Source organism: Ambystoma mexicanum, chromosome 4p (assembly GCF_040938575.1).
Source record: "Ambystoma mexicanum isolate Mex_15411 chromosome 4p, UKY_AmexF1_1, whole genome shotgun sequence".
In the NCBI taxonomy this organism is placed as follows: domain Eukaryota; kingdom Metazoa; phylum Chordata; class Amphibia; order Caudata; family Ambystomatidae; genus Ambystoma; species Ambystoma mexicanum.
In genome coordinates this window covers 518276813-518303637 of record NC_090927.1, presented here as the reverse complement: position 1 = coordinate 518303637, position 26825 = coordinate 518276813, and the positions used below count along the sequence as shown (strand labels likewise).

Below are 26825 nucleotides of genomic sequence, written 5' to 3'. Positions count from 1 at the left end.
AATGTTGAGAAAATGCAGGTCTATTTTTTTGTAATAGTTTGTATTTGTTTATGTGTAACTCGTGTACAGGGCCAAAGTGCAGGTTTTCACATTAGGACCACTATATATCTTAAGCCAACAGCTCCCTCTAGCGGTGACAGCAGGCAAATCTATGTGAATTGGCATTGTCTCTATATATCCCGAGGCAACAGCTCCCTCTAGCAGTGATAACAGGCAAAGCTACTGCATCGGAAAAACATACAAGGACAAACATACATCTGGCCTTTTATTATATTGTTAGATGTGCTAAAAACCTAAAAGGCATCAAATCAAAGAAGCAGAAATAAGAGAGTCCATAAGAAAATACATCATTCCATTGTGAGAACAGAGTCAAACAAAGAGAACATTATGATTAAAAGAGCAAGGTCTTGAGTCTATTTTTAAAAGTTGGAAGATCAGATCAGGAATAAGCATAAGTTCAGAACGGAGCTGGTTTCATAAGGCAGGTGCTCTGACATCAAAGGAATGACCACCACAGCTTACCAACTTTAACAATGGTATCTGTAGCTGTGCTTTATCAGATGATCACAATGACCTGCCTGGTTTGTAAAAAGTAATGTGATCCATATACACATTTATGGACAATGGTAAGCACTTTGTTTTATTCTGGCTGCAACCGGTAGCCAGTGTAATGTTTTCAGCATAGGTGAGATATGCTGGTGACATGAAACCCTGGCAGCAGTATTCTGAACCACTTTCAGCCATTTAAGATCTGTCTTGTTAATTCCAGTAAGCAATGCATTACCATAGGTGGTGGTCCGATCCTGGCTGATTCCAGAAGGCATATAAGGCCAGGGGTAGGTAATACATTCATCCCTTTTTTAAAGTCAATTTAATCTTGGTAATCCTTTCTTTGAGGGGGCTGTTGAGTCTCTAACATATCCTGTTCATTTGTGGGTGATAGGCAGAAGAGAACTTGTGCTTTATACTTAATAAAATCCATATTTGTTCGAATAGCTCATTGACAAAATGTGGTCCATTATCAGATCTTAGCACTTCACACGCACCCCACCTCGAAAATACTTCACGTACTAAAAACGTTGCTGCGCAAGTGGCTTCAGGGTGTGTACACTGACCTGCTTCGATCTAAATAGAGAAGGGACACACCACCGCTAATAGATACCTATATCCATTACATATCTTCAGCATATCGACTTAGTTGATATGTACATGTTGAAATGGACCATTCGGTCGAGGTATTACACCTCTAATCGTTCTCAATGCACGGCCAGCAGTAAACATTGACACACAATGCAATTCACCATAAATAGTGCAACGTATTCCAGTACATTATGAATGAACCAGTCTTCTGCAATATTGGCAGCAAGACTTTCTCTAGTTACATGTGCGGTGTAATGCAGCTGTTCAAGCGCAACTTTCAATAAAGTTACTGGCATCACTGGCTTTCCAGTGCTGTCCTGTCGCCATAATTATTCAGTGGAGGATAAAGAACATCCCCTTCGTTTCCAGAGTTCTTGCTCTTCCTGTGGTGGCTTCCCTGAATTTCTATTAATTGGGTTATCGACAGTTTATTAAACCCTTCCTGTACTAAAATGGTTGTAGCTAAATTTACTTTAATATCTTCAGTATCAAAACTCGAAATTTCTGGTGAATATGCAACCCTTTTGGCTTCTACGTCTGTGGCTTCATTCCTGCAAGAGATAAAGTCTGTTTGTTTAGTATACGTTGCGCATTTTACAACCGCTATGGCTACTGGGAGTTGTAGTGCCTTAATGAGTCTCTCCAATAAGGACGCATGCTGCATTGGAGGGCTGTCTGCACGGAGGTAGCCCCTCCTTTTCCAACATGCCATCCCTGCATGTAAGGTTGACATCACATTGGCGGAGTCACTGTGCGCCGTCACATCCTGTCCTTCATGTTTTTCAAGTGCACAATAAGCACTATTCTTTCTGCTGCTTGCACTGAAAAGTGAGATGGTAGCCTTGCACTTGCTACTACCTCGAATTCCCCATTTAATCTGTTCCTTACTACTGCAGCTCCTGAATGCTTTCTCCACTAGTCAAATCAATTTTAGAAGAACCTTCAATAAAAATAATTCCCCCACCAAGCATTCTCTTTCACACGGGGTATATCATCATAATATTCAACATAATTAGCACAGTCATGCACATAATCACCTTCTTCTACGGGTTCAGCTATGAATGTGGCTGGGTTCACTATTTTACATCTTAAAATCTTAATTGTTGGATTAGAAATCATTACCTCATAAGCCGAAACTCTTTTGGGATGTCAATGTGCCCATGGGTTTCTCTAGAATAGCAAATAGAGCATGCTCTACATAAAGGCTCATAGAGCAGCCCATGACAATACTTGTGGACTTCTCAATTTCAAACGCGGAAGCTGCCAAAGATTGTATGCAAGGAAAGTGTACTCTCATAACTGGGTCTAAAATTCCACTGTAATATGCCAAAGGTTTATACCCTTATGTGGTTCTTTGTGTAAGCACTGCTGTCATTCTCACCCATTTTGTGTGAAAATAAATAAAATTCCTCACCATAATTGGGAATCCCTAAACATGGGGCTGTACAAATTGCTTTTTTCAAATCCTCAAATCCTTCCTCCATTTCTTTGGTGCATTCTAGTTTTGTTTTACCAACTTGTGCTTTCTTTAATGCTTGCAGAAGTGGCCTTGTGTACGTGCTGTAATCAAATACAAAGGCTCTAACGTAATTGCACAAACCCAGGAACTGTTGCATCTGTCTCACTGTATTCGGTTTTGATGTTTTCATGATTGCCTCAGCTCTCTCAGGTGTCACTTTCTTTCCTTCATGCAAAATTAACTGACCTATGTCTAACACTTGTTCTTGACAGTGCTGTAACTTCTCCTTGTCCACCTTATATCCTTTACTTGCTAAAACAGTAATTAATCAGATAGAGTCCTGTCTACACTCATCCTCTGTTTTACTGAAAATCAATAGGTCATCTACGTACTAGATCACCACACATTCAAGATTGATATTGCCTAGATCCATCTGTAGGACTCTGTTAAAGATTGATGGGGACTCACAGTACACTTGAGGCAAACAAGTATGTTTTAGTCTCTTTTGGCGAAACATCAATGAAGTCAAGTTTTGGGAGTCATTATGCAACGGGAGCACGAAAAATTCATTTTTCAGGTCGATCACTGTGAAGTATTGAGCTTCTACTGGGATACTATACAATATTGTCACTGGATTGGGAACTAAAGGAAACTCAGCATCTACAATCTGGTTAAGAGGCCTCAAATCCAGGATAAATCTCCACAATCCTCCTTTAGATGTTTTAATCGGATACACTGCGGTATTACACAATGTCTCCTGATGGCACCAGAATCCCCTGATTCATCAGTGCTGAAATAGTATGAAATATACCTTCATCAGCTTCTCGAGACTTCGGATTCCGTTTTGCTCTGGGTAAAATTGCTCCTGGCTTAAGCTTTATTTTAACTTCTCCTATCGCCTTCAATAAACTTGCATCATAGGGGCCTGTGGTCCATAGGGTACTCAGCACCAAGTTCCTCCTGAAAAAATGCTGGTCTCTGCCGCTTTATCGCCATTCTTTGTGGGACTTCCCTTTTCTCTATCCTTATCCAGTATGTAATGCTCATGAAGAACACTACTTTGTCATTGCTTCGGTCTTCCCTGAACATATCATCATCAGTTATGTCAGTCAGTCTGTGCCCCTCCTCAAGAGCTATCACTGTTCTCATGGTCTACCCTCATTGTCTATCCCTTGGAGCATTGCCATTTCTTTTTGTACTATAGCTGATTCCAAATATATAGGAGTAGTCTGTCCACCCTCCTCATCTATAGGTATTTGTGGTCTAAATAAAAACTCCTCAGGTATTCTCACAATCTTTCATACCAGGTGGCCAGGTCAATAAAATGCTTATCCCATATAGAAAAATCTCTGGATCTACTGGAACACCTCACAGAGCCACTGTAAAAGCCAGTATGAACTCGCCCATGTTAACATAGTGTATTCCTGGTGTGGAACACAATAATCTCTTCCTAAAATGTTAACCAGTGTTTGTTGTGAATATAACAGAGGAACTGACATGTCACATTGTCCAATGGAGACTGGTAATTTATCAGTAAAAAGGAACTTGACTCGTAGCTCCAGTGAACCATGAGCATTCATGGCAATTCCTGACATTGGATATTTTCCCTCTTGTATACACGAGTGCATTGCTCCAGTGTCTACAAGAAAAGAAAAGGATTTGCCTCCTGCAGTCACGTTGACCCTTGGTTCCTCTTGGGGTCTGCTGTCACAGATAGTACTGAACACATCAAGTCACCTTGTGAGCTGTTCTATTGTGGGAACAAGCTCAACCCCCTCCATGTGAAAGGATTTCCTCCCACCACAGTGACACCTCCTATTTTAGGTGTTAACACTTTGTTAATGACTCCAATCAAGCATTCCCACTAATTCAGTGCCTTGTCTGGGATTGCTCAAGGGAAGCCCTTATTTATATATTTTTATGACAAGTTATAATCTGGATGATGAACCCTTGTATATCGCCCCTCTCTTAGAATCCCCCTGACCCCACTGAGCCAAGAAGTAGGTTTGTTTTGCAAATTAAAAAGGTTTATTTGAAAAATTAAACAATAGATATATATCACACTTTTATAATAAATTAATATTTGATATCACACTTAGACATATGACAGTGATCAACAATGGATGATGTTATACTAGCACACTGATTTAATTACTTAGGAGTAGTATAGAGGATAAGGTAGCTGAGAATGCTTTATATGGTACAAGGAAATGCAAGGTGGAAAAGAAGCAACACAGGAATAAACTTGATATGATTTCAGCAAAACATAATATAATCACTTTTCCCCTTTTGGCAATTCACCCCCCCCTCTATGCAATGTAAGGAGGTGGAAGTAACACAAACAGTCTTCAGGAATACAATCACAGTACAATACAAATTCAGTTCCCCCCTAGCAAGCTTAGAGAAACAGGGATGATTTTAAACACAGGGAAAGTACTTTATAGGTGGTATGCAAAGAAGGGAAAAATATAATAAAATGATTTTAATTCCCTATAAGAGATTCAGGGTGGGTGATAGTTACTTCAAATTAGTTCAGGATCACTTTAGCAATGCTCTATGAATGATTGTCAGGTTTCAAACGAATTTCAGCAAAGGAAAGCAAGAAGCTGCTATTTTGACACGTGAAGAAATTTGAGCCAAATCGCGGCACTTTTTCCGAGTGCGTCGAGCGCGATTACGCAAAAAGTATAATGAATAGAAAGTTCTGGGTTCGTTGGAAAGCCTACAATCTTAGTTTTAAAATGAAAGTTAAATCTCGCTTCTATCACAAACGGTTCAAGAGATACGGACGATTTTGTGAAGGTAGATTCTCAAAATAAAAGTAAAGCTCAGAATGACAGATGACAGTTTTGCAGCTTTGAATCAACAGGAGGGACACCATTTCTATGATGCAGTTCTCAATAAGTTAAAATAGTTTGAATTAGGTTATTTTAAACTAAGAGTTTTGCACAGTTCTGGCTGAGTACTCACACTAAAATTTTGGACAGGAATGCAAATTTGTCACGGATCGGGTCAGGATTGGCTGCGGTTCTCTCTGGTACTGGTTCTGCGCACAGCGATCTGGGTCAGCTCTGAGCACTACACAGCGATCTGGTCTGGGTCTGGTCTCTCTGGATACAGCACTGCTTTCTGGGTCTGCTACTGGTTCTGGCAAATGTTCTTGGCAAAGAATTCAAACAGCTCTCCTGGCTGTTGAATAGTTTGCAAATGATTTTGAGGCCTGCTGAAAAAGGATTTGGATTCAGGCCCCTCTGCTACAAGTTCTGGAGTCTGGGTTCAAAGTTCTGGTCTCTGGAGATTGATGGATTTGAAGTCTGGAGTCTCTGTCAGCGTGCTGCGCAGGAATTCAGTTGAAGGTTGGAAAATGAATCTCCCTGCCTGGGTTCCAGTGGCTCTTTTTATGTCTTTTGAAAATGGGTGTGGATGCTAACTTTCTTTGCCCAACCCACTCATGATTTGATAGGTCAAGGATTTCTCTTTGACCTGACTTGAGAAGGGAACAGTGAGTCAGAGTGATGAGGTAGGTTTATGGTCAGAGGATCCTCCCCTTGTCAAATTGCACACAAATCTATTTCTGATCCAAATACCCATTTATCTATGTACCATTTGTCTAATATTATATGTCCAGTTAACATATTTTCTGTAGCACCAAACCATCCGATCCCTGTCTTTGTAATATGTCGTGTCCACTTTTGACAGAATCCTGCCCTTTTCATCCAGATAACGACCTTTAAACTGTTCCAGATTTTACACAAATGTGCACAAGGGATATGGGTTTCAGATGATAAAGTGTCAGATTTTTAACATGCATACATTTTGAGTAACAACCTTATTTTCAGCTACTACTCCCCAGAACATACCACAGAGTCCTGACACCTCTTAAAATGTGCACAGAAAAATCACAAGAATGATGATATTATTTATATAATTTTTACAAGTCCGCACTATGGATTATCCATCTTTTTAAAATTATGCTCTGGCCCCAAAGGGGTGTGGTTTTCCAAAGCACATGGTGGAATTTCTGGTTTGTCCACTTCCCCCAAGCTCAGCTTGCTCACAGAGGCACTTCTCCTCCCACTTCTCCCAAGAGGAAGCTATTTTACAACCCCCCCCAATATAACATTTGCCTGAGCCCAAGACAGTGCTTTATTCAGTTTCCTGCAGTCCCCAGGTGCCACTCCCCTAATTCAATCAGATAGGTGTCATCTCCTTTTGGCAGGGGCAGCCGAATGCAACCAGGCCTGGGAACGCAGCTGCTGATCAAGTTTCAACTCCTGTCGGGGGTAGTTGTCAGGCAGAATTCAATCTCTTTAAGCCAGGCTTCAGCTAAATGTCACTTTGGTTCCCAGTTTTCTACATTCAAACCAAACTTGCAATTTTTACCCATGCAGCTAGAACACTTATTCTAAGTTCAAAACTATGACATTTAAACAATTGCAACCTATGTGACACTCAAAAGTAGGTCTACATACACCATACACATACACTACATACACCAAACGTCTCACCATACCACACATCAATAGATCCAAGGCAGGAGGTATAGGCTTCCCCTACTTGGCACCAAAGCTTTGGAACGCACTGCCCACCAACCTCAGAGCAGAAACATCCCTCCTCTCCTTCCGGAAACAACTTAAAACTGCTCTCTTCAACTAACTTGTGCACCTGACCACTCTCGTGTTCTCTATGTACACGTACTGAAGCATAACCACTGCCCAATGTAACCAAGGGTACAACTGTCTGTAACTAAGTTTAAGAAACACTGTAACCAGCGCCACAATGCCTTCGGTCTGATGTGCGCTTAACAAATGCGAATAAATACATAAATAAATAAATAAATAAATAGGTCACTCATTTATTCTAAACATTTCGATTTTAGTGGCTTTAAACCCAAATTCACTTAAGCTGCTGACATCCCCAGCTATTTTCAATACATACATTAGACAATTACTTCCTTCAAGTCATTTCAGAATATAGTTTTACATTGTATCCACCTCTTAGTAAGTCTTTCTTTGGCCTGGTTTGGTTAATTTGTTCAGTTTTACACAAGTGTCTGGTGGTTTTAAAACGCCGGCTTTCTGGTAGTGGTGAGCACCAGTATTGCACCCATTTTTTACATTAATAACCACAGATTTTGAACAGCACCATATTCCTTAGCACTGATTTCGCTCATGGCGCTTCTGGCTCCTTACGCTCACACTGGTGGCTGGCAGGTCAGGCGACCATTTTGTTGTGCGCAAAGACTGCGCGGTTCTCCAGGATTCTGGCGCAAATGTGGGCTTTTCCGCCCTCTTGGATTTCCTTACCCCACAGCACCAAGTGTTGCAGCATAATAGTCCAAACGTTGGTCAGGACACCCAACAAGCCCCCCCGCCCAACTGCGCTTTGATTTCGAGTCGAGGGGGAGTCAGGTGCAAAGGATGTTTTGATCCACGTTCCGGTATGTCCTCATCATCTTCTTCCAATTCCACAGATGGCACAGTTCAGCATCTTTTCCTCCATCCGGTTGGATCGATCGGTTCTCCTCACCTGTCTTGATGGGAATATTGGGCGGTACCCCGGCCCCTTGGATCTTTGCTCCCGGTCCCCGGGTCGTTCTCCTTGGTCAGTCTCCATGGTTTCATCTCTCCTAGGATGATAAAGCAAAGCGGCAATACACATTCCTAGACATTTTTCCACCACTATTAATGGTGTGGCGAACATATACATTTTATACATCCGGATACATTTTGAAGTATGTATGGTCATCTTTTTTTCAATGATTTGCAGCTGGCTTAGACCATCCAAGATATTCTGATACCTTACTGATCACTGACCTATAAAATGGGTCTGAAAAGCCAACCATCTCTGGATTTCCAAAATCTGTCTCAGGTGAAGTCTCCCAACTGCTATTCTCAGAGTTTCAACAAGATTCCTCATCTTTGATTCTTGTGAAATATGATATGATATGATAGTTTATTTATATAGCGCCTATTCACAATGTGTTTCAAAGCGCTTCAAGGCAAGGGAGGGAACAAGGGAAAAAACAATGACATTCTTACAGGCCATGAACAGTAAGGATGTGACATTAACTATCATACTCGGTTTGACGACATTTCAGATAGTGCAAGAGCTAAAAAATAGATAACGAAGGGAGAGGGAGAGTGGGAAGGAAATGGAAACAGACAGGCGACTACCGTACTAGGCCTGACGACATTTCTGGTAGAGCCGGAAAAAAAACAAGAGGTGAGGGAGAGGGGTGCAGAAAGGTAGGGGAATAACAAACAAGCGACTATCATATTAGGCCTGACGACATTTCAGATAGTGCTGGAGGGGTCTTGGGGAGGAAAGAACCAGTAAGGGGAGGGAGGAGGAGACAGACGAGGTTGCTATCATACTAGGTCCAGGGACAATTCTGATAGAGTAAGTGCATAGAAGAAAGTAAGGGGAGGAGATAGGAAAAGGGAGAAGGGAAAGGAGGAGAGAACAGAGAGTTAGCAGTCAAAAGAGTGGAGAAGCAAGAGGGGAGAGTGAATACAATTCCAGAGGTCAGTAGTAACACATAATGTTGCAAGCCAGGATACAAGATGAAGATGGGAACAGCATGATTCAGGGCCACCATGAGTACAAGATGCAAAAGAAGTTCAGCATGAGAGTTGAGAAAGGGTGACGCACCATGAATGAAGTCCAGCATTGTCCACAAGATGGTGATAGTGAAACAAGAATGTATCAGGACAGACTCCTGCAGAAGTAGGCTTGAGTGGGGCGAGGGGGGAGCAGGGTAGAAGAATCAAGCAAAACAGGCAACACCTGTGTGCGAGAATGGGGGGCAAAAGGGAACATCACGGGGGACCAGAGGGAGTAACACATGTTGACAATAAACTCCTCTGGTACATTGGGAGCCCCAAATTGGTATCCAAAGCGAGCTTGGTCCTCTTCTTCTTCTTCCTAAAAGATAGACCCCATGGATTCAAAGAAATCCTGTCTAGCAAATGGTTTATATGACTTCACAGAGTCAGTCGAGGTCTTTGTAAGCTTCGAGGACACTGAATGCACTGATGGCGTCGCGGACTTCCACGTCTTCGAAGAAGCGGACGGTGAATGCATTGATGGCTTTGACTTAATTAAGTGCATCGACGGTTCAGGTGTTGTCTCAACGGCTTCAACGGCTTAGGAGAAAGCCTCGAGACTGGTGTTGAAGACCATGAACCTTTGGCCTTTGAGGAGGAAGATGCTGATTTCACCTTGTTCATCGAGGAAGGCTCCTTCGATTTGTGTTGAGGAACCTCTGTTCCCGGGCTCTTAGGTGCACGGGAAGGAGACGCACCAGACTCCCTGCTGGTCTGTCCAGACACAGAGCAGTGGCAGTTTTCTTCGACTCCTTCAGAGGGGCACTCAGAGGGGCATGCACTCTTGAAGATTTTGAGCATTCCATTTCTGCAGGAGTCGATTACTTTTTTTGGAAAGGACACTATCGGGAGAGGAGAAAGAAGTCAATAAAGACCTATGTTGTTGCTTCTTGCTTTTTTTGTGAGAGGATGACTATGAGCATCGTGACCTCGATCTCTATCGCTTCTGAAGCCTAGACCGCTTTTTCTCAGGGGACACGTCTCTAGAGTCAGAGGAAGATTTTCTTTTAGACGGGGTAATGGAAGGAGATTTGGGAGAGGTCTTACTAGCTTCATGTTTCCCCTTCCGTTCCTGCAAGGTCTTGACTATCATGGACTGCCACGAGCCACAGTCATCAACCTTGTGGCCTACCCCAGCCACCATAGAGAGACTTGGTGCGGGTCTGTAATGGACATTTCCGCCCCACAACGTGGACATGTCGAGTATATGATGAACCGACTGTTAAAGTAATACATTATTTGAAATGTTGCTGAGGCGATGTCGCTCTGAAGCATGCTAGCATGTGTAAAAAATAGAACTGAGTCAATGGTTACTGCAAACGCTTCATAGAGCGACATCGATATTGCTGAGAGCAGTACTGAGGCAATGAGGGCCATGACTCGATGCCACACAACGCTCAACTCTATGAAAAAATTATTAAGTAGCAAGCTGCAAGTAGACTTGGATATATCAAAGATGAGGAATACGTGGGAGGACACAATCCATTCAAATATGTAAGTTGGGCCAGGCATTGGAAACAATGAGACATGTCCTTACCCAATGCCCAGTATTACAAGAACAACACTACAGAGCCGTTGGTCAGTTCATTTATGAAACTGAAAACATTAGAGGTGACTACTTTTGGGTTTATTGTGTCTCAGGTACAAATATGATATTGTTAGTGGCTTGAAGGACCTCTGGTTGCAGATTAATGGATATGATCACCATAAAACCTGACAGAAAATAATTTAAGAAAGTTATTTATCTTAAGAATTTCACATAAGCTGCATATCTTGAATGTAATTATATCTGTTTAGAATCTTTTATGAGCTGCTTACCTTTATTTGCACGTTTATTGTGTTTTACATAGGAATGATTTTATGTGTTCTTTTCTTTTATATGCACTTTATGTATGTACTCTTATATTAGTATATATGCAATAGTGTGAAAATTTAAATAACTGAACGACACTAATAATAATTAAATAAAAGCGATTACAATGTCTTTGATGGAATATTGCAGGTGCATTTTGGCTACGATTTCCTCGTAAGCATTGAGGGCTTCACCATGTCCCGCTTGGGGGTGGGGGGTGGTTGTAGGTGCTGCATACGCCGAACAGTTGGGGGAGAGGTGATTAAGCATCTAAATGCTATGCTCTCTAGTTCTCCTGAAGAAAGCTAACATGTTGACAGAATTTTGAAGTAACTAAATGGACATTTCCATCGTTCCAGAGTGCCAATTTAATTAAACAGCAATGACAAAATCAGGACCATAGTACTTATTTTTATTTTATTTTATTTTATTTTGCATTTGTTACACACCCAAACCCAGAGGTACCACAGCATAGGCTATATGAGGCAGGCTTGACTGGTTACAGAGAAAATACAAAACATTAGAGAATATAATTGCAGTGACTAGAACTGGGTGATTTAAATCAAAGCATAACATGGTTATTGTAGATTGTAGAACAAGAGTGCCGCATGGTTCAGACGAGCGGGAAGCATGGTGGGAAGGGCAAAGGGGGGGGGGAATGGTGCTGACCCCCCCTGCTCTGTTACTCTTCAATCTTGGGACGTAGAGGTGGGTACTGGAGCCTGATCTGAGGGATCTAGTGGACTTTCTTTGTGAGACAGTGTTGTTCAGATATAATGGGGCTGCATTGGATATACATTTGTGCATGGTGTTGAGAGTCTTAAATAGTATTCTGGCTTTGATGGGGAGCCAATGTACATCCCTCCTGATATGAGAAATATGCTCATTTTTTTTAGCCTAAATGCTGCCCTAAGGGCTTTGTTTTGAAGCAATTTCATTTTGTTGAGGTTAGTCTTTGTGGTTCCTAGAAAAGGATTTTACAATAGTCAAGTTTTGATAGAATTAGGACTCGAGCTAGCGTGAGGCAGTTTTGCAGGGTGAGAAATTGGCAGCTTAGTGCAATAAGTTTGGCAGTGTAAGCGGCAGCCGAGGCAAGGCTGCTGATGTGTTTGCTCATGGTGAGGTTGCAATCTATGTGGACACCTAAAGTTTTGATGTGTTGAAGAACTGGGATTGGTGAGCCGTTGATGGTAATGGCTGAGTACTTAGCATGGAGAGTTTTTAATCGGGATGGGGGACCTACTATGAGGATCTCTGTTTTTTTGTCGTTGAGACAAAGTAGTGGCCATCCAATTTTGAATAATGGGGTACATTTTATTAATGGTGACTGAGTCTTGTTCGTAGTCTCCTGTGATGGGGATGATGAGAATTTGGGTGTCATCTGCGAAGTTAGTGTAGATGACACCCATGGCATCCAGTGCTGCGAGCAACAGTTTAGTGTAGGCATTATAAAGGGTGGGAGAGAGGCACAAGCCTTGGGGGACCCCTAGGGTACTGGGATGGGATTGGCGGCCTCGGTTCAGTTTGAGACTCTTGAGGAGCGATCTGCTAAAAATAACTTCAACCATTGTGTGGCTTCTGGGGAGAAGTTGAAATTTTCAGCGAGGGTGTTGCATAGCTTGTCATGGTCGACCAAGTCAAAAGCAGCCGACAGGTCAAGTAGGAGGAGGATACACATTTTTCCCGAATCTCATATGCTGTCCATCTGGATTTTGAGGTCTAAAAGGGCAGTTTCTGTACTGTGCTTGGGCCGCAAGCCACACTATCTGGCTCCTAGCAGCTGATTGCTTTCAAGGTAGGATTACTGGCACAGACAGTTCGACACTGACACCGGTGGGAGCAAGAGTGCTTTGTATCCACAGAATTACCCTATCGACCTACAGAACCCCGCAGGGGGCACTGGAGCACATATCATAGCCTTCAGAAGGACTTACAGGTCGAAACACGTGTCGGCTGACTGCATGAGGATATATGAACCCCAATTGTACCAACAAAGGATGTACACAAGCTAATAAACCAAATAAACTAAAGGTTTTCACAACCAAGCACAACAAACGGTGTGAAGAATATAATTTGTGTAACTATCAAATGCAAGGTATCTAGGTTCCAACCTTCTCTCTACTAAACAAATGAGGTGTGGGCTACACCTCATTATCAACCTGTGATCTTGCCCAAAAACTAACCAAACTAAATTTCAATACTAGAGCTCAGCAAGGTTGGTTCCATCCTAGAGCCCACATTCTCCAAATTGCTTTCAAGGTAGTTTTGGAGTTGGGTGTAGTTAATCTTATCCACTGTTTTCAGTAGAAAAAGACCAGTTGTAATGGGGTGGTAATTTGTGGGTAGGGTGGGGACTACTGAGGGTTTTTTAAGCAGTGGGGTGACCCATGCTTCTTTGATGCTGGCTGGCACCGAGTTGGTATTGAATGAAGCATTGATGAAATTAATGATAATGGGGGGGGGTCAGGTTAAAATGTCGAAAACATTTGGTCGAATGACAAAAATGTCGAAAAAATAATGTCAATTTGTTTTTTTTTAATGCTTTATTTTTTTATTTACATGTTTTGTTTGGATTCCGCAATTAAAAAAAGGGTTTAAACAGAAAAAAAAATAAAAAGGGTTTCTAAGTTTGAGATGTAACAATTCGTACCTGGGTATTGGGTTGAGTGTACAAGATCTGAACTGTAGGGAGGCTTTGGCAATAATGCCCTCTCCTCCTCCAGTAGTGTCCGGGCGGTCAGCCCTTAGGATAGTGTAGTTCGGTGCGATAGCTAGGGTTAATAGGGGACCAGATGCTTGGTGGAGGCAGGTTTCTGTCACAGCTAGAAAGTCTAGGTGATGGTCCAAAAGTAGGTTGTGAATATCAATGGCATGCATGCCTAGGGATCTCACATTCAGCAAGGCACCTTTGAGGTTGAGTTCAGTGAAGGGAGTTTGAGCACTAGGAACTTATGGTTGCCGCGCCTAGCTCACTTTTGTTGGCGAGGTCTTATTGCACTTGCAGCTGGTAGGTAGAGACTGTAGGGCCCACGCTCTTGGTGCCCAATACATATGTCAAGGAAATTTGGTTGGAGTTACTACCCAATTGGTGCTAGTGCTTCAGATTCTTCGCAATCGTTTTTGATTCCCACTTTGCTGAGTGAGGTAGGTAGAGTCCACATGTTTTTCTCTCATTTTTACTATATCATTTTAATGAGTTTAGTTAATTCTGTGTTTTGTTGTTTATACATTGTTCCTCAGAAAGTGCCACACCTGAACCTTAATGGGATGTTCAATAAAGGTGCGCATTTAGGGATAGTAAAGTCAGATAATGGGTGATTGGAGTTGCTATGGGTAGGGTGTCCCTGAGATGATACACATATTTTGAAGGCGCTCTTGGCAAGTTGCAATATAGCAGGGGCAGGTAAAGTCGATTAGGAAGTCTTACAGCTTATGGCTCATAATAGCTGGGAACAATAGGACTGCGAAAGTTCAGGTAATGGGGGTAACTCGCGTACGGCACTTTGGTGACGAATAGTGCGGTAGCATTGGCCAGAAGGGACAGCTCAGGTTGGTATTGGCGGCGAAAATGGAGATCATGCTGTGTAGGTGATGGCAATAATTTGTAGAAGATCATAACGTACAGCGTGGTAAAGATATAAAGGATTGAGTGGCTTACCCAGCATGGGACTGTTACAAGCCAGGAAGGAGGAAGCCGTATGCATGGTGGGACGGTCGCTCAGTCTGCCCGGCTCTGATATGTTCGGATAGGAGCCTTAGAAGTTAGCCTTTGAAGGGTGCCAGCTTTCGCCTGCTGGTGATCGCCGATTGGTGAAATGCAGAAGGTCCACCAATCAACTTGCAGGGTGCAGGAAATTAGCACCGTGGGTGCGAAAAACGAGCGGTGGCCATCTTGGAAGAAGTTAACCCTCACGGTTAACGGCAAGGATATTTCTAACAATTATTGAAATATTGCTTTGCAGCACTCGCGACACGGCAGAGTCCAAAGCAATTATTTGTGAAGATAAGCTGCGGTCTCTGCGCAAAATACAAGATGAAAAGCATTTGGTGCAGCTGAGTACAGCGTGAAGCCTTACGGGCTTACCTCAATGGCAGAATCGAATCTGGAAGTGCAGAAGGCACTGCTCCTGCAGCGTGTTGCAGAAGGCAAGCTCCTCCTCGTAGTTGCTCTGTTTCAATAGATGAGACTCAGACAGGAGCCTTAGAAGTTAGCCTTTGAAGGCGGCCGGCTTTCGCCTGCTGGGGATATCCGATTGATAAAATGCAGCAGGTCCACCAATCAACTTGCAGGGGGCAAGAAGTTAGCACTGTCGGTGCGAAAAACGAGCGGCGACCATCTTGGAAGAAGTTAACCATTGCGGTTAACGGCAAGGATATTTCTCACAATTATCAAAATATTGCTTTGCAGCACTCGCGACACGGCAGAGTCCAAAGCAATTATTTGTCTATGAACAGTAATATTACAACTCAAACTTTGAGTACAGAACCCATGTTGTACATAAGTAATAGCAGAACCAACTAGATGCCAGCACTAGACTTCTTGACCCACCACTAATCAATATGTAGTAGACACATTGACATACAATTTGCCAAGTGCGCAAGCAAGTGGCAAAAACGCTTCATTTTCGGAGTCTCTAAAGTGAACCTACCTGCTCAAATTTCTTTATGCAGGCATATTTGTCCCATCCACAGAATGTGAGGCATTTGGTTATGTCGCGGGTGTGCCTGGTGTACTACAGATTACTTTCCGGTTCATGAAAGGCCATGCTCTGGGATGCTATAGCCTCGGTGGATGTTTAGTGGATGTTTACCCTGCAGCTTGTCTCGCCCATAACAGGCTATGTACCTCTCTCTCTCTCTCTTGCAAAGCATTACTGTTTTCATCCTTTTTTGCATTTTCACCCCTGAAACAGGGGACCAATGCATATGTGTGTGTTGCGACTCTCTGAGGGTCGCTTACACTCACAGCTCCTCCTTGCAACCAGTCCCCTCTTTGATTTAGAGGATTTGCATACCAGGTAATGTGGGCACCGAATGAAGAGTGGGGGTTAACCCTTACATTCTGCTCCTGCACATCTACTTGAATTGGACCCACTGAATGTTAATGCAGAACTTTTGGAGCTTTTTGATTATACGAAATACCCAATTGGACTTTACTATTTAGTGGGCCAGGAAGCCCAATCTTCCTAGATACTTATAGAAATAGGGATCATTGATGATATAACCCCAGTTGAGTCAAAATAATAAAAAAAAATTCACTCATGTCTAATATGAATAGTTAGATAGTTCAACCACAATAGTACAGTCATAAATATTGGAATTAACATTTGGCTATGCGAATAACATGAAAGATTGGATGGACATTAAAATGTGGACATCACATTAACTGACACTTAGACAACTAAAATTATATAACAATGAAATGTGTTGGGTCGTCAATTCACAATCTAAAATCCCTTTCTGTAAATAATCCGTAGTGAACAATACTGACAAATAAAGACCAAGCGATGTGCACTTTAGTGAACAACCCTGTTTCTTACCATTTTCTCCCCTATTGAAATATCAAGCTGTGACACTAAGGCAATCATATGTAAAGTTAGGGATATTCTGCAAATGGTATGTTGCATCTCGTGAACCTGTCTCGAGTCATATAATGTTGGAGCAGGCCCGAGGCAGGGACACGGGATGCGAAGTGAGGTTTGAAGGTGAGATGGTATAGCGGACGGTGACAAGCGTCACTCCAGGATTAAAGCGGTTGTGCCCTTACCTTGACGTCTGCCAGCCAACATTGCAGCGTGGTATCTAGTGCCACAGCTACTTTCACTTTCAGATGCATTTCACGCAATATTACAAATATGCAATATAAGATATATACAATAATAAAAGGACATTGCAAGTTAGAGGAGTTTCATGATCACAATTCTAGGGCTAGGTGTATCCTTTTAACATGGGTGAGAAGGCCAGGGGCAATGTTCTTGTCTTGGAAACAAGACAACGCTGAGCTTGAAGGGTTCGATACCTTGTCCTGTGCTTCGAGTCTGGACTCCTGCATGAAACTCAATGTAAAAGACGTTTTTTTTAATACCTAGTTACACAGACCTCCCTTTTAATAATAGGCCTGTTTCTTCCTCTATTGAAAGAGGTTCTAGTTGTAGACACATGTAATCAGTCTAGAATCTGTGGGGGAGGGGTCACTAGAAAGAAGCTTGTAATATGTTTAAAACATATTTTAAGATGTGTAATACAATGCATTTAAAGGCAGTTTTGCGTTTTAAAATATGTGGTAGCGTCCAGGGAGATCATTGCCTTTCAGTATTAAACTACAGCAGGTTCTAAACATTTGCTTATCAATCGCAGTATATTATCATAGAAATGACTCTAAAAAGCTAATCACAGCTTTAATTATGTCTCTTTGTTTGTTTGTTTGTTTATTTTATTTCTATAGCGCTCCGGACCCGGGAGTAAAAGGTCGCTTAGTACAGGTTTCAGGGCACAATACATGGTAATAGGCAGGGATAAGTTAACAAAACTAATATATAGCATAAACAGAAAGTCGAGGTAATAGCAGCTAGTAAAGACATAAAAGAGGCATCTGTAATATATACAATTTATAACTAAATCTAGCTTAATCTAGCCCCTGAGGCAGCTGGGATTCTGCTCTGTGCAGGCAATGCCAGCAGGCATTGTTCTGTCACATCTCAACTGTGAAATGTTACTACAGTTACAATAGAGATGTGATTGTCTTATTTTAGGTGGGCAGGTGTGCCATTAGTGTAATAAGGCAATTATTCACTGTCTTTTATATCGATATTGCAGGCTGCAATGCATTACACAAACAGATACCTAACCTAACACAATGGATTTATTACACAAAGAAGGCTACAATGTCTGGATAAAACATGTATTTTATTCCAGGCGTATTGTGACATTAATATCCACCTGTAATAAGACAATGGCATCACTACACAACTTCAATAACTTATCACACCAAGTCAGCTGAAAACAGGTTCCAGCTGGCACTTGAGAACTGGAATAATGTAGGGCAAGCTTTTAGGAGTCCTTTTTACTGAATGCACTTTGGATCACAATTGACAGTGATAAGTTGATAAGGAAACATTCATGGTTGCATATTTAGTTCAAGCTCTGCTGAAGAGCAGATATCTAGCTATATGCTATTACGTATTACAATATGTGTTTGCAACACATTTCAAGCTACATGTGCTTTCCAGCCAAACAGAGTCTGCATGCCTTCTATATATCAACATTTTGAAAATCACTCACATCGGAGTGAGAAGGAGACCAGGGGTGTTGCTAGATCTGGAAAAGATCTGGGGCTACACTAATGTTGGGACTGTCAGGACTCGGGGCTTATTAGCCTTTTGGCTGTAGTCCCTGAGCTTCTATCCGGGGCTACAACAAAAAGACCAGGGGCTATAGCCTCCTCCGACCCCCCCATCAACGCCTCTGAAGCAGACCAAGTATTGAAAGGGATGGCAGTGTGATGTTTTATTATGAGAAACATAACACCTCTTGCTTACATTAAAGAATATTGGTAATCATCTCAAAAGTCTGTGACTTTATGAAGGAATGTAGTCTTCGTACTTGTTGCTGTAGTTGATCATGGAATTGCTCGGTGACTTGATATTTTCTTCTGATGTCCACTGGGGGATTCTTTTTGCCACATATAAGACGCTTTATGACATCAAAACTATTTTATTACATTATAATCCTCAAAGTGTAACATCACAACTGATTAAATATAGTGTATTTATTTGTGTGTAAAGTTGATGAATGCTTAGTCACATGAAGATTCACTCATGGGAGTCGGTTGCAGTCCTTGGTGATCTATTTTGAACAATTATGAAAATCTCATGATTAATTATTTTGCAGTTAATTGTATTTTCCAAACATACAAAAAAGTCCTTTAGGCATTGAGTCCTTTTCCTAACTTTAAGGCACACATTTCCCGATTCGATTTTCATTTTAGCATTAGATAGAATAACGTTCTGCCATTTAGTATGTAACAAAGATATTTTTCATCAATGGGGTTATGGGGCTGTTTAAAGTCCTTGCATGTGACAGAACGCCTGTGTGAACTTGAATATCCTCATATTGTACAGTTTTGTGTTTAGATTCTGAGTGTTTGTGTGTCAGTTGTGTATAGTGCATCAACTTCTTGTTTTTCTTTGCGATCATCAACCAAGATAGCTCAGCAAGTTAAGTACATAAGTGCATACCCCTGATAACAATACTCAACCAATAGTTACATGTTTCAATACAGAGCCAGCCATTATCCATCTGTCGATAAAAAGAGAACCAGTAAACTGGTTAAAAATATCATCTATTGTTACAGCGCTTAAAAGAGGGAGGCATCTAGCATGAAGAGATATATTTATAATGTGATGATCTTATATTGTATTCCTGCATTTATAAAAGGGAAAAAGCAAAACTACAAGTTTCAGAATGCAATGGAAAAATAGGACTGAATAATATAAAAGCGGCAATTTGGCTGCTGGGATGTAAAGGTTGTTGTGCAACTGCAAACAAACACATGTTGAACTAGGTAACAGTTTGTGTACACATTCAAGATGCAAAATTGAAAAAAGAAAGTGCCAAAACGTAGCAGGACTGAAAATAGTAGCAGAATATTTATTTGACATGGTTGCCAGTACATTGTGAAAAGTGAAAATGGTGACACTGATCATAGAAGCACTGTGCTACAAATGTGGCAACACATGTTTTTATTTATAGTAAGATGTGTTAACATCCAGCATGACAAAATTTGTACAAAGTTCACAATTTAAAAATGAAGTATCACAGCAACTTGTGATTCCACACATTTATAGCAAAATTAAAATGTCAACAAATCCATGCCGTGTCGTACAAAAATAAATCAAACTTCAATTCCACAGAGAGCACAATAAATAGTTTATACAAAAGTCTGTCTTAGTAAATGATTACTTAAATTAACGTAGAAATGAATATGAACAATAAGTTATAATAAATAAACTCTGATGACTCACAATAATTTCATATGAAAGGTCAGCATTCTATTATGTGACACTTGTGATTCCCTATATAATAGTCACAGATAACTTTTGATTTGATATTATGTACCGACATTAGATGAGCAGCAAATTGTGCTTAAAATCTTTCCATTGTACATAGGTGATAACGATAAGAATTCAAAACTGATACTATCTATTACTCTACTGAAAGCATTACTATATTGGCAAAGAAGCTGCAGACACAATGCAGTGAGAAAAGGCGGATGCCATATGAACAATGAAGGCCCTATAAAGAGGCTAGGGCAAAAGTACAATATATATGGCAATAGGTGAATTGCAAGCACCTTGCTTCTGCTCTCAAAAAAAGGCATTTCTGAGCATGGCAGCTACAACTAATAGCATAACAGAAAGATGGCGCTGTGCAGACACAACCCTGCTGCAGAGCCTGAAAGTAATTACATTATCTGTTCCCAGCTAGTTATTAAAGTCCTCCTGGAAAACTGTAAGCTTTTGTACAGTGAATAGTATAAAGTGCCACTGGGATACACATATATTTATACATATATATATATATACCGAGGTTGAGTATTGTATCAGAATATTTGCTGTGAGATCCCTGTAGTCTCCCTTAGCTTTATTATTGGACTAGCCATCACGGCTTCCACTAAAATTTGTTCAGATTTAGTGTCACAAGGCTATCGACACAATAAATTGCACACCTCTGAATATTATGAGTATATAGGGCAAGGTAAGTGCAAATAGTCAACTGGCACATTGTGGGGACAATGACCCTGTAATTCCTGTTCTGCTAAAAATATTTTTTTTTACAAAACCCATCTTTTTTCATAACAAAATTCTAAAGTACGTTCTAGTACTTTCTTAATAACATCAAGACATGGGAAGGAAAAGGTATGCTAACAAATAAAAATCAATTCAACTTTTCTAAAAATACAACACATCCTCAGGAGTAAGACATAAAAAAGTGATCTTATGCATATGTATAGTGCAGTTATTTTGAAGAAATCAATACATCGAAGACATACAGTATAAATAAATGCAACATTAAAAATGATCAATTCTTGACTGAACATAAAAAGGCATGTAAACAAATTAAGTCTGATCACAATCATCGTAATCCAGGCCTTATGAGAAAGCCATAAAATACATGTTTTGAATTCCAAAACATAACAGAATATTAAAAATACTGAAGTCATCAATGAAATGCACCTAGATACCAGGTGGAAACACATCCCTCAGCAAACATTTCATAAATAAATACTGTAAATATTTCTCGTGTCTGCTCCATTCCATAAATAATATGCACGGACGAAAAAAAAGGCAATGCAGACATAAAAAGTGTCTCACAACAAATGTGTTAAGAATGTTGGTATCCAGAAAGATGGACTTCACTGTCCTCACAGGCAGAGGGAGACTGATTTGTCCATGTATATAAGGATGATGGTTGGCTACTCCTCCAAGGTACTGTAGTTCTGCAAAGTTTGCGCGGGAAGCATTATCGCTCCCCCATGATATAGTTTGCATCGATATGGAAGTCTACATTTTCATACCATGTAATACTTAGTAGTAAACTTAAAAAAGTGCTGTTTACGCTGCTTGGAATCTGCTGTCGATTTTCCATGACTTGATGTTGTCACACAATAAATCACTCCGTTGTATGCCGCATCTAATCCTTATCATGTCCTTGTGAATTTATTTTCTACAAAAATCCTTTTGATTGCCCCCACCACGCACCATTTTCTGAAACAAAATTTTACATAATATTTTCAAGCATTGTTAAAAAATAAAGCCTTTTTGCAACCAAGTTTTGCTATGAAACAATATGCACAACAAATGTATTTATCAGATTCCATAAAATTGTCCAAAATGAGAGTGTTTAAAAAGTGGCTGCCGGCTGCAACGCTATCATTCAAAGCTGTTTTTGTTGTTGTTCCAGTTCAAAGTACTAAAACATTTAACCACTAAAGCATTAAAAAGAATTTACACTCTGTTAATTTTAATCAGCTTTCCTCTTCAGAAATATATATACTTCGAAAATGTGCATACGTTAGCAGCTATAAACATTACATGGCATCTCACACAATGTCAGCTCATATGAAAACGTACAAAATGTAAATGTATTCAAAAACTATTCTGCTGTTACTATTTTTAAAGCAAGACATAAAATCATCATGAAGTCCTTTAAGCATAATACTGTTCGAACAAAAACAAATATGAAACACTTGTCTGGTAAATTACAGCAGCAAAAACAAGGTGTCCTTTCTTCCAAGCAAGATATTCTTCATGAAGACCACATTTAGACTTGGATCCCCCTCACTGCCTGCTTTATGTTTTCGAGCAGGGCCTTGTTTTCCGGGCTCTGGTACCGATCTTGATTTGTGTACATGTCCGTCAAAGTAGTCACGTAAGCATCAAAATTTTGTTCATTGATTGGATCCTACAAGATAGTTAAATGTTATTTGTACGCAGTTTCTTATTAATGTGCATATTTTTCTTGGCAAGCAAATTAAAAGAGAAAAAACAAGCAGCACTAATTAAAGGTATGCTTTTGAATTATCTCCTACTCAACATTACAGTGTATTTTGAAAGGCTTTTATCATTTCATAGAAAGCAAACAAAAATCAAATCATCCAACTGAGGGAATAAACAATAAAAGAAAATCTATGATGCACAGATAGAATATTGCCAAACTCCTTTTTTGCTTTTAATCACTTACCATATGTGGCAGCTGGATATTAGCTAGACTATGAATTAAGGACTGGCTTAAATTGGCCAACTCATGAAGAAGAGACTCATTTTGCTGCTCAATTACTTTGTTCTCCTCTTCTATTGTCTTCAGGTTGCTCTCCATTGTGGTAATCTAAAATGCACAAATATGTGCAGAATGTAATATAAGGCTAGCTGGAATAAGGCATGCGCTTTTCGTATACAATGATATTAGTAATGTGCGAGGAAATACACCTTTTTCTATTAAAAAAAGGTACTCGGGAAGTTGGATATTTATCTTTGTATTCTGATATTTGGGAGAATACTGTAGTGCAAAATATATTATATTAAGGAATGGGAATCATCAAGTGTGTTAATACAGACACTGTGTAGTTTTAATGTATCTAGTTTGTGGCCCAATGCTTTCTTTTTAGGGATATCCAGCTTACATTTATTAATATGCTTTCCACTTTACTTCAAGTGACTTACATTCATTACGTTTCTTCAAAAAATAGAAGTAATGCATGCACAATTAGCAGTTACTTACTTGTAAGATTTATCCTTTTCAATCCTTGTATTCCCTTCATATCACTGCTATACTGGTCCTCACTATAAGGAGGTATGGGATGATTTTTAAGAGAAAATTCAAAATAATCCAAGATTTATATATACCTTTGGACTCCCTCCACAATGTATGTACGACAGCCAGGTCAACCACTTAATTTTGGTCTTGGTGGACTTGAGGTAAAAGATTCCAGTTCTGATAGCTGGTATGTAGAGTTTAGGTGAAATAATGATACTAATGAACTGAGAAGTATGGAGACACTAAATTACACATAAGTAAATGCTCTAGTTATTTACCTGTAACTTAATTACTCTTAGACGTATTCTTCCTCATCATACTACAAACTTATGTAGACACCAGCATTCTGCGAGGAGTCTGTTGCAAACATCTTTATTTGGGGACCATCCCACTTACTATCATCTATAAAACCCATCTGTGATCCCACAATCCTCATGCACATTAGATTACAGGCAGGTTGTCCTCGGAGGTGAGAGAGGAGTGTAAAAGTAGTGTAAGAAGCAAGAGTAGGACAAGGAGTAATGAAGATTCTCAGTAATTAATCAGAGGATTACCTTTATGTCACCCTTCCTTGTTCGAGCACTTGATTAAAAAGTGTACCAGAACCAAAAGGTTGCTCCCAAACATGGAAATGTTTACCAGCAAGTATTCTGACCAGAGGAAACTGCAATCAGTCTACTTTGAGAACAAAGCAACTTGAGTGACCCCAGTCTTGAAATGAATCTCAGTAATAAAGGGCAGATGTTGATGCATTTTAGCAATTGGGTGGCACTGGTGATATTCCTGCACTCACCTACAAGGAGGCCCCCAACACCTACCAGGAAGCTGTCGAGGAACCTGAGATCTGTACTGAACCCCCCAACCACATAGAAGTAAAAGTCAGAAATGGCATAATCCAATGAGATAGTAACTAAACTTGCCTGACTGAAGACTAAGAGGGGGGACATCAATTCCCCAAGCACAGAGTCCAAAGGAGTTGAGAAGGCTGTCACTGGATACAGAGTCGGGCCAAGACATCCATGGATGACAGCCAATGACAGGAGGACCCCTCTATGCCCTCTGAGGAGGAGTGCTGGGGGAGAAGGGGAATAATTACGGGATCTTGTTACTTCTTCACAGGGGGAGCCCTTCCCTAGAAGACTAGGGAGGTGAGGCTGCTACATAAGGATGTTAAAAACATGAGGACCTCACAGGGAGAGGCTCCCCCATGGGGAAAAGGACTCCTGTTCCATGATGGAACTCCTTCATCCTCCTTCCCTAAAAACTATGACACCATTAAGATCTGTTGAGGATCAGGCTGACAGTACTATTGTGATACCCCCTCTCCTTCCGGTAAGATTAGACTCCATTAATATGAACACTCAGTCTAAACAGGATTTGTACTATGAAGGTACTGTGAAGAAGAAGAACATTCACAGAGTCATGCAAAACCCTCTTGTGAAAGATATTGGGACAAGGTGGCCCCAAGGAGGCAAGAGGAGTACAACAACTTTGCCCGAGGGCAGACTATGGCACTCCGCTGGCGAGGTCCCAGCCCAACAAGTTAAAAAGCAAATCACTTGGTAGAGGGAGCAACAGGTGCGAAGCCTGGTCAGCCTGGGAAATTCAAACCAGGAGAGAAGACGGGAGGTTGCAGGATCAACACAGATGCTGGGAGGATGCCAGCCACAGACCAGAAGAGTCATTCTATGACCGGGCAAGAGCAAGCCGAAATGGAAGCTGGAATCTGGCAGACGGTCACATGACCTCAAGGAGGTGGACCGAGTGATCCCACAACTATGCTGATAGCGCCTGCCCGGAACACCTGCATCGACATAGCGGGACCATGCAGAGAGAAGAGCGAAGTCGAACAAGCGTTCACTGAGAACACAGAAGCCCGACTCCCCAGGAAGAACCAGTGATGTGCTCTGGCCAAAGTAAAGGTAACAGGAGCTACGGGAGATCTGGTGGGGGCATGGGGGCATGTGAAGCAAGCCTCGTGAGTGATCTCCCTCATCTCAGTAATTGCATTGAGAATAATAATTGTGAAGAAAGCCTCGGGAGTGTGAATAAGAATTGTGAAGAACGCCTCAGAAGTGATCTCTCTCGTCTCAATAATTGCATTGAGAATAAGAATTGTGAAGAACGTCTCGGGAGTGATCTCCCTCATCTCAGTAAACACATTGAGAATAAGAGTTGTGAAGAAAGCCTCAGGAGTGATCTCCCTTGTCCCAGTAATTGCACTAAGGATAACAGTTGGGAAGAAACCCTTGGAAGGAATCTACTTCATTTCAATAAGTGTTCAAACAGTAAACAAAGTTAACAGAGCTTCAGGAGTAGTATCCCTTGTCTCAGTAAGTGGGTCAAGACAGAGGTAAAGGGTGCAACCCATTCAAGAGAGCCCTCAGAGCAGCCTGGAGGGAACTAAAAGGATTCATAAGAACTATTGTGAAAACAGATAGAAGCGCACTTTGAGTCATGAATCCAGGAGAAGGCAGTCATACTCCTGGGTTGTATTTGTTGAATCAGAAGCTAAAGCTAAAGCTTGTAAAGGGCTGTCAAGAGAAGGTTGAACTTGTGGAGCCGGGAGAAGCGAGTCATTCTCCTGGCATTTTCTGTTCAAGAAGAAGAACTGAACGGAAATAAAGAATCTTGAACATTGCCCATAGGGCTGATCCCTGCAGAACCAGGAGAAGTACAATAGAGGTTTATTTCTGTTGTTTAGTGGTAGGGCTAGAGTAGAGGAGATTTTTGGAGCAGTATATGGTGGTTGTTGCTGCTTCTTCATGGGTCAAGAGGAATTTCCCACAAGGCCAGCCCCCTGGAGGTGATCATTAGTGACGGAGACAGAGAACATTTTTGCATGGCTAAGTAACATTGTTGTTCATGGACAGGATAAGATGAGCAGGGGTGCCTCCCAACCTGATTAATTCCCTTATTTGTATCTAACCAGAAAACAATACTATGAAATATACCTTCCAAAGACTTGCCCTCAGAAGAGAAATGGGGTATACACTGTCTTCCGGGAGGAAAGTAGAAAGTAGAAGTTGGAGGCAAGCAATTCCCAGGGATTAATATCATCATATGAGAACAATCAATGATACCAAATATTGAACAATGAACTGGCTGACTGCAACAAGACCTACTAGGTGTATAAGAATGTGCTTGTACATGCATGCTGTGTACTCCACACTTGGACTGTGGGTGTATGTGCAAGGAGCGGCAGTCTACAATATTAGCAAAGTGCCCTGTCCAGGGGGCAATACGGTGTTGTCAGAAGGCACATTGTGCCCTGGATCATAGGCGTGGGCTCAAACTCTGGCCAGAAATGCCAACATTGGAGCAATCAGCCCTACAATCAATATGCACTTTTCCATTGCGAGAAGTTCCCCACTAGAGGGGAAGGAGACACTGGTGATGTTGGCCTGTTCTGGCTAGTGAAATTGAAATCATAGAAACAGACAGATTCAAG

At 41.1% G+C, this 26825-nt stretch overlaps 1 protein-coding gene across 17 annotated transcripts in view; it reads right to left on the bottom strand.

Moving 5' to 3' along the window:
- Positions 1 to 19688: 19688 nt before the first annotated feature.
- The window catches only part of MYT1L (myelin transcription factor 1 like), a 1655431-nt gene continuing 1648294 nt past the window's right edge, over positions 19689 to 26825 (bottom strand). For 12 of the 17 annotated variants that reach the window (XM_069606035.1, XM_069606050.1, XM_069606040.1 and 9 more), the window contains 2 exons: positions 22802 to 22945; positions 19689 to 22522 (listed from right to left, as the gene is read on the bottom strand). In XM_069606035.1, coding sequence (XP_069462136.1) covers positions 22382 to 22522; positions 22802 to 22945 — 285 coding nt within the window. In that variant the 3' untranslated portion in view covers positions 19689 to 22381. The remainder of the gene's footprint in view (positions 22523 to 22801; positions 22946 to 26825) is intronic. The other 5 variants (XM_069606045.1, XM_069606048.1, XM_069606046.1 and 2 more) reach the window with 2 other exon arrangements.